This window comes from Poecilia formosa, unplaced genomic scaffold, assembly GCF_000485575.1.
Source record: "Poecilia formosa unplaced genomic scaffold, Poecilia_formosa-5.1.2 Scaffold280, whole genome shotgun sequence".
Taxonomy (NCBI): domain Eukaryota; kingdom Metazoa; phylum Chordata; class Actinopteri; order Cyprinodontiformes; family Poeciliidae; genus Poecilia; species Poecilia formosa.
The window spans coordinates 58138-70937 of record NW_006800219.1 but is presented as its reverse complement, the minus strand read 5'-3'; the positions used below and the strand labels follow the sequence as shown (position 1 = coordinate 70937).

At 39.6% G+C, this 12800-nt stretch overlaps 2 protein-coding genes across 2 annotated transcripts; one reads left to right on the top strand and one right to left on the bottom strand.

Annotated features, from left to right (window-relative positions):
- Positions 1 to 196: 196 nt before the first annotated feature.
- On the bottom strand, positions 197 to 8239 carry LOC103151376 (probable UDP-sugar transporter protein SLC35A5). Its single transcript, XM_007571395.2, has 11 exons — positions 8134 to 8239; positions 7612 to 7809; positions 6583 to 6761; positions 6318 to 6416; positions 4680 to 4813; positions 3570 to 3637; positions 2405 to 2593; positions 1778 to 1978; positions 1557 to 1684; positions 899 to 1167; positions 197 to 443 (listed from the first exon to the last, which is right to left on the bottom strand). Exons 1-11 carry the CDS (start codon positions 8172 to 8174, stop codon positions 375 to 377), a joined length of 1575 nt encoding a protein of 524 aa, XP_007571457.2. The 5' UTR covers positions 8175 to 8239; the 3' UTR covers positions 197 to 374.
- A 946-nt stretch (positions 8240 to 9185) lies between these two features.
- Positions 9186 to 12372, top strand: LOC103151401 (hephaestin-like protein). The gene is made up of 3 exons (XM_007571440.2): positions 9186 to 9483; positions 11171 to 11253; positions 12197 to 12372. Exons 1-3 carry the CDS (start codon positions 9323 to 9325, stop codon positions 12355 to 12357), a joined length of 405 nt encoding a protein of 134 aa, XP_007571502.1. The 5' UTR covers positions 9186 to 9322; the 3' UTR covers positions 12358 to 12372.
- Positions 12373 to 12800: the final 428 nt, after the last annotated feature.

Here is a 12800-nt window from a genome sequence, read left to right as displayed (position 1 = left end):
ACTGATTAAAACCTACGATGTACATTGCAGGATAAAACCAGAGATTATCAAATAACCTTTCCATATGTCAAAAGTCCAAAGTCTTATAGGATCCCAATCCCAGCTCAAGATTGGCTCAACAGCTGGAGGCATTACAGGATTATTTACACAGAAAAACTCTTAACGATCCTTAAGTGCTGTCCGATTTTTTTTTTTAATTGTCACTCCTCTGTCACAACACAAACAGCAGCATTCATGCACAAGCAGGCACGTTTCAGAATGTGAATTAGAACCTTGCCTTCAGCGCCGTTTCTCACCGTTATTCAGTTCAAATGCCGGGTGACGAGGTTCAGACTTCAGCTTTAGCAGTGGTTTATCCTCTGAACTCGGGATTTTTACAGAGAGTCTTCGTCAGACTCGCTGTCTGTGTTGGTTTTGGTGAGGAGCTCCAGCTCCTCGCCGTCCTACAGCAGCAGGAACACACAGAGGACAGGATGTGTTTAGACAAGCATCCCACTGGATCCACACGCCGTAAACTATGCAGCGGTTTCCCTGATGAATCATTTCAAAAACTTTTACCCTTTTAATCTGACTTATTCTGTACAGTTCAGTGCGAAAACTATTGAGGGAAAAGGAAAAAAAATAACTAAATTGGGACTCTGTCTCTTTAAGAAGTCCCTGCTCTTTCTGAAGCCTTCAGGAAGTCATGGCAACATGGCTCCTCTATTAACCCTTTAACAAAGTTTTTACCATTAAAAACAAGTGTCTAAAACATGTTGGTAAAGGTGTAAAACTTTCTTCTCTGTATGTTTTAGACCTTTCTCCTGGCTAATTGCTCAGACTCCACTCAGTTGTGAAATGCTTTAGCTCACAGTGTTTGAGCGTGCCGCTGCCTGCTGACCTGAGCCGAGCCGCTTACCCCTCTGGACCTCTCGAACACCTCTCCGTTGATGACCCGCAGCTTCTCCTGCTGCAGGCTGTACTCGGGGTCCCTGGGCCGGCTGGCGTTGTAGATGAAGATGGACAGCAGGACCATGGGCGCCTGCAGGAAGAAGTCCAGCGACGGCCGGAAGTCGAACAGGAAGAGGGAGAAGCCGGTGACCAGAACGGTGGTGATCTGCCCCGTCAGCACGTGGAACATGTTGTCTCTGAACTTCAGGATGAAGGCGACAGACAAGCCCAGAGCGGCTGAGAGAGGAAGAGGAATAATTATTTTATATTTTTCCATTTAAGAAAAAGCCATGAAGCTAAACTAAACTAATAATGGTCAATTAATTTACAGAACTTTATTTTTGGTTAAATATAAACTGATGAAATTTCGTACAACTGACATAACAATAACTGTTTTCTATTTGTTCACACTCCTGTCAGTCTCATAATTTAAACAGAATCTCAAGAATGGAAAAATTGGTTTCTGAAATAAAAATAGCTTCTGAATCGAAAATTGTTTCTGAATTAAAACTTGTTTGAGTTGAATTGTGAGCCTAAGAATCAGAATTGAATCTGTAGACACTGGCAGGTCAGTATCTCTGCTCGTTGGCGCTGCAGCAGTAGCAGCACCGCCCATCAGTCCTCACCAGTGACCAGCACCAGGGCCAGGGAGTAGACGTTGTGTCCATGGAGGAGGCCACAGTGGATGGTGAGTCCTCTCGCCTCGCTGCTGAGCCCCAGAGTCAGAGCGTTGAACACCACACCAAACACATACCTGCAGACAGCAGGCGGCCCGGTGAGACCACCACAACACACACACACACACCATAACACACACCGTGTTCCTGCTGCTTCAGCGTTTCCTCACAGTTTGCTGTTCTGAATGAAGATGCTCTCTGTCAGCTGGTCTCCCTCTTTCAGGATCTTCTCGTTGTAGATGTTGGCCATGGCGGAAATGAAGCACTGCAGCAGCAGCAGGACGTGACCCACGCCCAGCGACTGAAGCTTCTCCACCACCCGCTCCTTCCAGGCCTGACCGGGCAGAGACGACGTCCACGACTCGGAGGCGCTGCCGGACAACCAACAAACACTCTCACCACAGGAGTACGAGCTCTGGAGACGGCAGCCCAGGCTCTGTCGGGTCTTTTGTCAGTCAAGAAACGATCCATGTACTGGTCAATCTATGACGGCTGCCAGAGTCTCCCTCAGAACACCTGCTAAGCCCGGTGGTGGGGGCTCTTGAGGTTTTTGTGTTAAAAAAAAATGTTAAAAGTTACAAAATTCTGAGTCACATAAGGAAGAATTGTAATTTTGAAATAGTGTGTGAAGCCAACAGGCAGATGCAGGGACGTTGCAGTTGGTGTGTCAACTATAAAACCAGCCTAATGTGTCTTTACTGTCGATGTTCCTGGTGTGTAAAAACTCCTATTTAAAATAAACAAATGCCTCGCGGGGGGGGCAAGTAAAGCCTGGTGGCCCTCCAGAGTGAAGTTACCTGCTGTTTTTCATCTGCTCCAGGAGCTGTGTGTAGAGGATGCAGGAATTGGACGGGGTGGAGAGCGGGTTTGAGTGAAGGCCTGGCACTGCTGCGGAGTTCTGGCTGCCCCCCGATTCTGTTGTCAAGGAGACGATGGCCAGGAAGAGGATAACTAAAGAAGCCCATTGAACCCAGGACAGGCGTCTCCTGAAGGAAAAACCAAACATGTCCGTCTGATGCTGAAGCTGTCCATCATAATGGTTTAATTACACTGGAACGACAGCTGGTCAGTCTGAAGATGCTCAACACAAGACTAAGAAAAATCTATAGCACCCTTCATGCTGCAGACTGGTGAGATCAGGCTTCACTAGCTCTAATTTAAGACTTTTTAAGACCTTTTTAAGGCTGTTATGAATGGAATTTAATACCTGTATTGTGACAGAAATGTGCAAAAGAAAATATCAGATAATTTTCTAGGGAGCTTTAGCCACACCAGGGCACCAAAACTGTGTTGTTTCTGGATAAAGTTGCCCTTATATACAATAGACACAAATAATCTAGCAAGCTAGCTACATGGTATCTGCAGGTTCAGTCAAATTTAAGACTTTTTAAAACCTTTTTAGTCCCACCTTGAAATTTAAGACAGAAAAAACTATAAATATAAGGGATGATTGGGAGATTCTGCTGTATTACAATCGTACTACTAAAAACAGACATTTCTGGGGTTTGTGGCTCTTGGCAGCGGATTTGTCTTTTTCGTGCTGCATATGGCTCCATAGCCTTATCCCCATAGTGCCTGGCTGAAAAGTTATTTTTCTTTTGTGCAGAATGTGCCTAACCCCATATGGGGATGTGAACAGAACTGAGCGAGTGGTAAAAATGAATGTCATCCAGTCAAACGGTGATAAAGCTGCAAATACGCATGACAGGCGCAAAACAGCTAGCTAGCTATAAATGGTATGTTAGCAACTACTTTTGCCTGACAACTTACATTTTTTAATGAATTTAGGAGGTTTTGAAGGCCGTAAATTTAGACACATGAATTTAAGACTTTTTAAGGCTATGCAGACACCTTGTATAGGTCACCAATAGTACATGAATGCAAGAATGCCTTTTGTCTCTGCATTAATAGCCACATCTTAGGGTAGGAACAAACAGGGAAATGCTGAGTTGAGCCACTTACTTTAAAACAAGTCTAAAGAGAACAGCTGTGGTCAGGATGACAAAGTTGGAGAACAGCACTGCCATGGCCTGGAACAACAAGAGCAACAGCAGAGTCAGAAAATGAAAAATCAACACCTTTAGAGAGAAAAGAATGAAGGATTGAGGTCTGACATACAGGAGGAACTCTGGCTTTACTCCACAAATAATCACATTGAATACCTGAGAAAAGGTTCCTTGGCCTCTATAATGCCGTTTGTTCACTAATGTTCTCTAAAAAACCTCAGAGTTCAGAAACAGAACAGCTGGATTTACAGAGATTAAAACATACACAACTGGCTTTACATATCTCTGAGGCCAATTGGATGAAATTCATTTTATTTTGGGACGTTGGAGTAAAAGGGGACTGGCTAAAAAGAGACATCAGACTTTAAAGATTTTTATTGTAGAAAAGCAATATATTGTTTTCTTTCCTTAAAGCTCAACAACTCAAATAAAATACACAAAATAAAATTAAAAGATAAAATACACAAAATACAATTAAAAGATAAAATACACAAAATAAAACAAAACCAAACAAAATAAAATAAAATACACACAGTAAAAAAAATAAAATAAAATTGGGAAGGCACGGTGTGCTGGGCCAGACATTAGAAAGGGCTTACATGGGCAGTAGCTCAGGGCGATGTGTTCTTGGGGGCACCAAACACTTTTTAAATTTTTGTTTACATGAATATGTGTTTTGTATTGTACTTTATAACTTTATATAAAAGTTGTAGAACCATATCAAATGATTCTACAACCATTTGAATTGTAGTCAAAGTCTGGGAATTTTACAAATATAAACAATCCTTAAGTATTTGAAAATTAAGAAGTTAAAGTAATTTTTTTAGGATTATATGGAGCTACTGTTCAGGGGACATATTAAACCAACCATGCATTAGTTAATGTATAGAATTACGTATTGTTGTGCTGTCATTTTTAATAGTAGACAAATTTGCTTATGGGGTACCAAAAGTGGCTCTCGCTCAGGGCCCCACATCCCTGTAAGTCCGGTCCTGAGAGTGTGTGTTGAGGTCAGATGAGGCCCTGAGAGTGTGTGATGAGGATCCTGATCTGACCGTTTACCCACCGGCTGCAGGTAGGTCATCACATAGAAGATGATGAGGTTGTCCAGAAAGTAGAGGAACGCCGGAACGGCCCACTTCAGGGAGATCAGGAAGGAGGAGCTGGAGGCGCAGCCCAGTTCCCTGCATGATCGTCCCTCTGAGGACACACACACAAACGCACACAGGCAGGCACGCACGCACGCACACATACATGCAGTAAAAATTCTATGAATTTTATATATTTATATTTTTAAAATGCAACATTTTTACTGCAACATTTTTACTTTTAACTTGAGCTGCACCTATATTTTTAAAATATTGGGACGTATATTTTTAAAAAGCTCAAATTGTTAGTAATGCTTCCAATCCATAAGCACAGATCTATTCAGTATAATTCTATGCTTTGTGGTCTGAGTGACATCATACTTTATAGTTATTTATTTCACATTATATCTGTCCATCTTAAACTCTTCATTGCACTGACTGAACAAATTACAGTTGTGATGTTTTTTCATATGTGACTTGTGAAGTGTTTGGTGTATTTCAGTGTGCTGTAGTGGTGCAAAGTTATCAAATAAATTTGTAATTCAGTACATTTATGTGTGCTTACAAAAAAAATGAGTCAATACAGCGATGTTTGTCTGTATTGGATCGGTATCAGCTGATACTAAACTTCAGTTATCGGTATCGGAAGTGAAAAAAGTGGATTGGTGCGTCCCTACTGACTCAAACAACAATAATAATCTTCATATTTGCCTATCTGATTCCATTTCTTTAAAGAACAAACAAGCAAAATGTAATAAGAACTCGCCTGGTCGCTAATAATTAGCTGACTGAAAACATGGTGAGTTTTAGGCTGTTATCTGTTCTCAGACACAGAAATCTGCTGAAAGCGTCTCCATAAGCAGAATCAAGCCAGACAGACTGGAATAAACTGATGAACTGAAACATGATAAAAACATGCCAAACCCTCACAATGAGTCTATGAGATATGTGACGGAGATGATGAGTCAAACAAATGTCAGAGTGTCAAAATGTTCTGGACTTGAAATGGAGCACAAAAGTAGAAACAACTCCTATAAAACTTATATAATTAGAGTCAAAGTGACACTCATCAGATGTGTCAGGTGACAAGAAGAGTGAACAGCGAGACTGGTGATAAAAATGGCAGGAAAACCCACACACACAGCAGAAAAGCAGCAGAAAATGTCTTAATTTATGAATCTCTGGCAGATTCTTTCACTCATTATTGTGGCTTTTTGTACACAGAAGAAATTTTGATGATTCTGTCCCGAATCAAGAGAAGTTTGGTTTGATTTAACTTTCGACAGTTAGAAGAAAGCAGTGTGTGTCTTTTTATTCAGTGAATGTAAACTTCTGTTTTCCACTGTAAATACTGAAGATGCACCAATCCACTCTTTACACTTTCCATACCGATACCTGAGGTTAAGTATCTGTTGATACCGATCTATTACATATCGATATTGCTGAATTGATTACTCAAATTGTTGTTTCAAAATATTTCTATTTTTAAACAAAATGTTTTTTTTTAACATTGTCACTGATAGTCCATTTGGAATTTTTTTCAATATCTGGACCGATACAAATATCGATATTGATCGGTGCATCTCTAGTAAATACCATGACAGTGATGTTTTTACCTCTGACTATCACTCTGACTGACATAACCAGACAGAAGAGCAGCTTCAGAGCTTCAGCGAACAGGTTCACAGATGCAGGGAGGAAGTCATACTTGTTTTCTGAAAATAAAGTAGAAAAAAAAAAAAAAGCAGCAAGATGTATTACTTATGAAAGAGAGCCAATCTTTTTTGTGGATACCCCTGCTGGAGACAACCGCCTAATATATTGACAGAGAGTTTATTGTCATTCAATGTTATGTTTAAAAATGTACATCCTGTCGCTCACCGGCGTTTGCTGAGAACTTGAGCAGCACGATGCGACTCGTCCCCAAGGTAACGAAGCCCAGGCCGAGAGCGAGCGTGTAGGCCGAGGAGCGGGAGCAGAGCCTGGGGCGGGGGCAGCAGCTCACCATGGCTCTGGCTGGCTGGGGCGCAGGAAGCTGCTCTGGGTTCAGCTCTTCAGACCTGTCACACAAACAATCAGGCTGCTGGACTGTGACTGCAACACTGAAGATAAAATTCAACTGGTCACAACTTGTCAGAGCAGCTGGAACAAATGAGAGAGGGATTATGTGGTGATAGGGCTAGATGGTATGGCTAAAGAACTCATCAAGACATGAGAGTTTCATATCAGTCGATATCAATAGTTATTGAGTTTTTTTGTTTTAAATAACTGAAACACTGCCAAATTGGTGGTTCTTAACCAGACAGTTCATGGGACCATGGCAAGTCTTTGGAGTCCAGTCTTTGAAGAAACTTGGATGAGTTACAACAACATTTAATTTCCTTCTGAGTTTAACAAAGCATCTTTTTAATTGAATTCGATTGAATTGAACTGATGTCACACAATGTCATGACATTTGCTTAAGACAAACTTTTAGGCCTGCTATTTATCAACACTACATTATTGTAAGGGCCTCAAATGGCCCCCACCCCACACTGTGGACACCCCTGGTTGAAGACCCAAGACTACACAGTCAAGTTTAGCTTTGAGCTTTTTGACAGAGACAGGTAGCCATTCTCAATCTACATTTAAAGCCAACAAATCTATGAAAGAATAATCACATTTAATAGAATTTTACAAAAACAGCTTTAACATAATTAAGGGAATAACGCCCGTCTAATCATGCAAAACAGAAATAATAGTGGGCGTTTTTCTGTTCTCTCCTTTCTCTTTGTACCAGCTGCTCATCGTTTAGTTAGCATTAACATAGCATGGCAACAGCTGTGGTTCTATATTAAAATAAAGTAATATTTTCTGTAGCAGTTCAACCAGTACGAACTGAAAGATGTCTCCGTTTTTACAGCGACGTACCACTTATTGCTGCTTTTATCCAAAGCATAGCTGAAGCTTCTTATTCCGTCAACACAAACCGACGACTTCCTTGTTAGGAATCGTACGCGTTCACGACGCAGCTGGCGCGGTGACGTCATGCAGCGAGGACTCACGCGCTGCCGAACGTAGCCATTCGTAGGAACTCTTCTCAGATACGCTTTGCTGCATTTGATGGAACTGAGTTAGGGATAACATTGAATATATTCATCATAAAGACATTTTTTCTGTTGGAAACCCCAGTGGATTTGCTTTTACTCTAAAACATAACTTGCTAATTTGAACATTCACAAATATTGATTAGAGTTATTTACTTAACTGCATTTCATTTCTGCTACGGCTCTTTATTTTAATGGCCAAAACGACTTAGAATTCAGTAGTGTTTTTAAATACAAAGATGATTAAATAAAAGCTGTTTTAAAAAAATACATCTTTATGTAATTTTACGGTTTCAGTCACAGAATATTTGAAACATGTACTTATTTACATGTTTTATAAACATACCTTTTGTCTCTATCAAGAGGGTGCTGAAAAAATATAGACATTTTATACTCTCCGTTACGTCTTCTGGTTGCCGTTAAGCTAACTTTGCTCCAACAGTTAAACCGGAAATTGCCCCTTCAAACTAAAAGCACCACGAATCAAACAGGAAGTTACCCATAGTTAAAACTAATTAAGAGGTGAAATAGGTAAGGACCTTCTAAATTATTAGTGCATTTCATTTATACATCGTTTTCAGCCTTTTGTCCACATACTTCCCAGGTGCTGCAAAATGTTCTTATGTTTAATTTTGACCTGTTGTCATGCTGAATCCACTGTCAGATTTACATGTTACAATATTCATTTCCACTGTTCATTTCAATGTTTAAATTTGTTCATTCGAACAAATGACAACCATGATTATGATGGGTTGTTTTTTTTGTTTTGTTTTTTAATTAAGAATGCTTTGGAAATGTGTATTTTAGACTTTCAGCAGTATTACTAGTTCCACTGGCAGATTATTTCACTTATAACAAGATATAACAAGATCTGCCAGTGGAACTAGTACTTTTTCATCAATATTAAGGATTTAAAAGAAGCCCATATGGCTTGTTGAAAAGTTACTTATTAGTTTGGTTTGTCTTATTTCAAGAGTACTAAGATATTTGCACCAGAAACTACAGAAATACTCTGTAATATTTTGTGCTTTTGCAGTGATCTGCCTTAGTCGTTGAGGAAAACATACTTTGAGAGCTGTTTCATATTTATTTGTATGAATAGGCACAGTCAGAGTTGATTCGGTTGTTTATTTCCCAGAAGACCAATCCACGTGAGTGTTTTATGGCTCCACGTTTCCACCAAATGTCCCAGTGTAGATTTACAGCATGTGTATTTTTGCATGGCTGACTTTCCAGGGACATTCTGAGGTCAGATAAATACTTCAACACTTATTCCTACGAGACGTTTTCAGTAAAGATGGGACTGGGTACAACCTCAGGGATGACTCAAGATAAAGGACATATGACTTCAATTACAAGACCAAGAAAGAAAAAACAAAAATACACTGAGGCACAGTTCATTGCCCCGGTACATACTGTTTGGAAACAGACACGTGTGTGTATCAGTGACAGATAACACACACAGCGCAGCTCTCTGTCCAGATCACAGTCTTGTGGAACCGAGCAGCATTTCACCTGGAGGATTGATCCCAGACATGAAGCTCTGTCCTGGGATAGGAGCTCACCGTCTCCTGCCCGTCCTGGTTCTCCTGGCAGCGCTGGTCATTAAAGCGGACCTGCAGAGATCCAAGGAGAGACGCTACTACATCGCTGCTGTGGAGATCAACTGGAATTATTCTGGCAATGATACAAACAGGTTGGCAAGAAATGTATATGAAACAGCAAGAATGGTGTCTCTTTGCTTGTTTGTCTGGATGATAGTTGTGTGTTAAGTGTGTAAACAAAACTGTTAATATAGTTTACATTAACTATAAACCGTTTATTTGGTTTTTTACTGAAACAGCTCAATTCGTCTTTGTTTCTTTCAGCATTTTTAATCATTTTTTTTCTTTCTTCGTTTGGAACAAACTTTACATTATGCCAGTGTTGTATGACCACAGTAGGTAGAGAAAAAGAGAGGAGTACATTTCCTCTGAAAAATATCCAAAAATGTCAGGAAAAAAAACAAACAAAAATTTTTGAGTTTGAAAAGTGACACATTTTTCTTGTCATAGGTGAAAAAAATTCTAGAAAAAATTTTTGAAATTTCAAAAGTCGAAAAATTTAGAGCTTTGAAACTCTTTTTGGCTTGTGGAAGACAGAAATGTCCAAAATGTTTCCCCTCAAAATTTCTGAGTTTTTCTTTGTCTTTTTTTTTTTTTAAATAGAAAATTGTCAACATTTCACAATTAGAAATGTTCTCGTTCTTTTCCTGAGGATTTTTGAGACTACTCCCGAAATTTCAGAATTATTTGGCTGAAATTTACTCTTATTTTTTCTATATCTACGATGGCCCTAATATTCCATTGTATTACACAAACTTATCAGTTACCATTCCATTTTATTACACAAACTTATCAGTTACCATCTAAGTTTTGATTTAAAAAAAAAGTTATTTTGTGTCAAACATATCCAGGAACAAAGGGAAAAATAAAGTAGTGTGGTTTACATTTCTGCAGTTTTGCTAATCATTTGGTAATTTCCAGGCATTAAAGCACAAATGGGAGAGGAAGATAATGTTGCAAATCAGACATATAATATAATTATGTATGCATAAAGTTAGTTTCAGGAAGTGCCTCCAACTTCAGCTGTGTAATAAGAAGGTATTGCCGTGAAATTGCCAACATAAGTGTAATTTCCTGTTAGCACAATGTGTAGTGATACACGAGGAACTGACCTCTAAGTAAATTGTAGTAATTTGGTAATGACCAAATTTATAACCACATAATAATTTGGTACATAAGTTCTAAACGCACTTATGTAACTAGCACTTATTTAGCACAATAAATATTGTAGACCCAATATCTAATTGCTGGATTTTTACTGTCAAACTATAACACCACTGTCATAGAATATACAAGTCAAACATAACATGGATGATGTTGATGTTCAGGATAGTATATTAGACGAGTATTGAATATTTCAAATGCCTGTGAAAGGAAAGTTATTTAACTAAAAAAAAGGAAAGCACAGAAACACAACCTACATCTGTAAAGTTGAATTTGCCCAAGTGACTTCCTGAACAATATGCTTCAGACAAAGTGGAGATGTTTGACCAAAACCCACATACGATCTTCAAGATTTCAGCTAAAAGTGATTCCGCAGGCCGTTGACTGTTCAACCAAATCACACACATGCTTTACTTGTGTGAAACCAGACAGTAATTTTGCATATGGTGTCACATGACCGTCATCACAGCCTGTCTTGACCACACAGATCTTAAATACTAACTCATTTCCTTTACTTTTGAGGCGGAGTTGTTTGTTTTTACCATGACTAGACGAGGAGATTCCCGTCCTGCTGGCTTGCTGATTGATGTTTTGTATTTTCCCACCATTCCTCAGGCAGGATCCCACCTACAAGAAAGTGGTTTTTCGGGAATATGACGAAACCTTCAGCCGGGCTAAGACTCATCCGCCCTGGTTAGGTGAGTGCGGTTGGAGGTAAACAAGCCAATGGCCCGGCTCTGATCATGTAGAAACTCTGCCTCAAAAGTCGACTCCCACAGCAGAAATATTTTTTTTTTTTTAACAATTTTCCATAGAGGAAGGGCATCGAATCATCCTGGTACTCCTACGACCATCTGGAACCAGGCTGGGAACAAATATTTATTTTAAAATATTGTCGGTCAAACTTAAATGTTTTAGATCATCCAATTTGTTTTATATCAGATGGAGAACATTTTCAAAAACAAGCTGAAAAAATATTTTTTCAATTATTAAAGCTGCAGTGTGTAGCCTTTATTATCTATATATAATAATATAGATTTAATAATATAGATTTATTAAATATTTGTTGAAAGTGTCTCTATGATGTGACAGTATGACATGGCGCAGATAATCTGTAAAAAGAAAAGAAAAGAAAAAAGAAGAGCTTCTCTGCCTTCACCCAGTTCTAACTACAAACAACCAATGCGAGTCAGGAGGCGGGTCTTAGCGCTGACAATCACGACTGTGTGCGTGCCTCTCACAAATGTTAGGTCTAGCTAGCATTTCAAAATAGGTTCAAAAATATGTATAAAACTTTTTCTTTTTAATAAAATGACATTCTGCAGGCTTACTTTTAAAAAAATATTTTATTATAGAAAATGTGTCTAAACTGGGGGTTTTTTTGTTGATGAACTGAGGACAAATAAAATGCTCTCTGGATTGTGAAGCTTGCAGACTCCTGGTCTGTGATGATGAAAAAAAATAAAATACAGAACTCACTTTCACACTGTTCCACCACAGTCACATATTTAATAATTACCCAGAAAGCAAGAGAGGGGTCCCAAACTTGCCCCCGGTGTGTTTTCACGTTGCTTCAAATCCCAGAACTGCTCGCACACAAAGTCCAAATAAAGAAACTGGATCCTGTGCCTCTCCCTGCAGGTCTGCTGGGGCCCACGCTGAGGGCCGAGGAGGGCGAGACCATTGTCGTCACTTTCAGAAACATGGCTTACGGCGCGTACAGCATCCACCCACACGGAGTGGCTTACGGGAAGCAGTCGGAGGGTGAGTGGGGCATTAACCAAGACACACAGAGACAGTGACCCAACTGAGGGGGCCAACCCTGAACGCCACACACTGGATTCGGGTCGCTCCAGGCGTCCCTGATGTTAGACCCTTCATCGCTCACGCAGCGTTGGCCAATACAGCAAACAAAACTGTTTGTCTTCTTCTAACATATTAACCAGGACAGGCAGGTTATCAAGGCAGAAGGTTCTGAAGTCCAACAGGAAGAAGACCTGAAGCCTTTGGAAATCACTGTCCGCAATGTAAAAACACAAAATATTACCAAGTGTTTGTGGTCCAAGTGTGTACACTTATTTCAAGTGTACAAATGTCTTAGTTCACTTGAAATAAGACTAAACTAACTTACAAGAAACTCTTCAACAAGAAATAGGAGATTGTTATAAATCAATAATTTACGGAAGCGTATTGCTATCACGCAGGGAAAAAAAAATTTCGAGCGCTATCACGTTATAACGTGATA

Bases quoted from the DNA above. Each gene is read 5' to 3' on its own strand.
- LOC103151376 (XM_007571395.2), bottom strand. From the start codon at position 8,174: ATGTCTATATTTTTTCAGCACCCTCTTGATAGAGACAAAAG. The intron at 6,762-7,611 runs GTACGTCGCTGT...TTTGTGTGACAG, and splicing joins GATAAAAGCAGCAATAAGTG to GTCTGAAGAGCTGAACCCAG. The intron at 6,417-6,582 runs GTGAGCGACAGG...CTTTATTTTCAG, and splicing joins CAAGTTCTCAGCAAACGCCG to AAAACAAGTATGACTTCCTC.
- LOC103151401 (XM_007571440.2), top strand. From the start codon at position 9,323: ATGAAGCTCTGTCCTGGGATAGGAGCTCACCGTCTCCTGCCCGTCCTG. The intron at 9,484-11,170 runs GTTGGCAAGAAA...ACCATTCCTCAG, and splicing joins TCTGGCAATGATACAAACAG to GCAGGATCCCACCTACAAGA. The intron at 11,254-12,196 runs GTGAGTGCGGTT...CTCTCCCTGCAG, and splicing joins GACTCATCCGCCCTGGTTAG to GTCTGCTGGGGCCCACGCTG.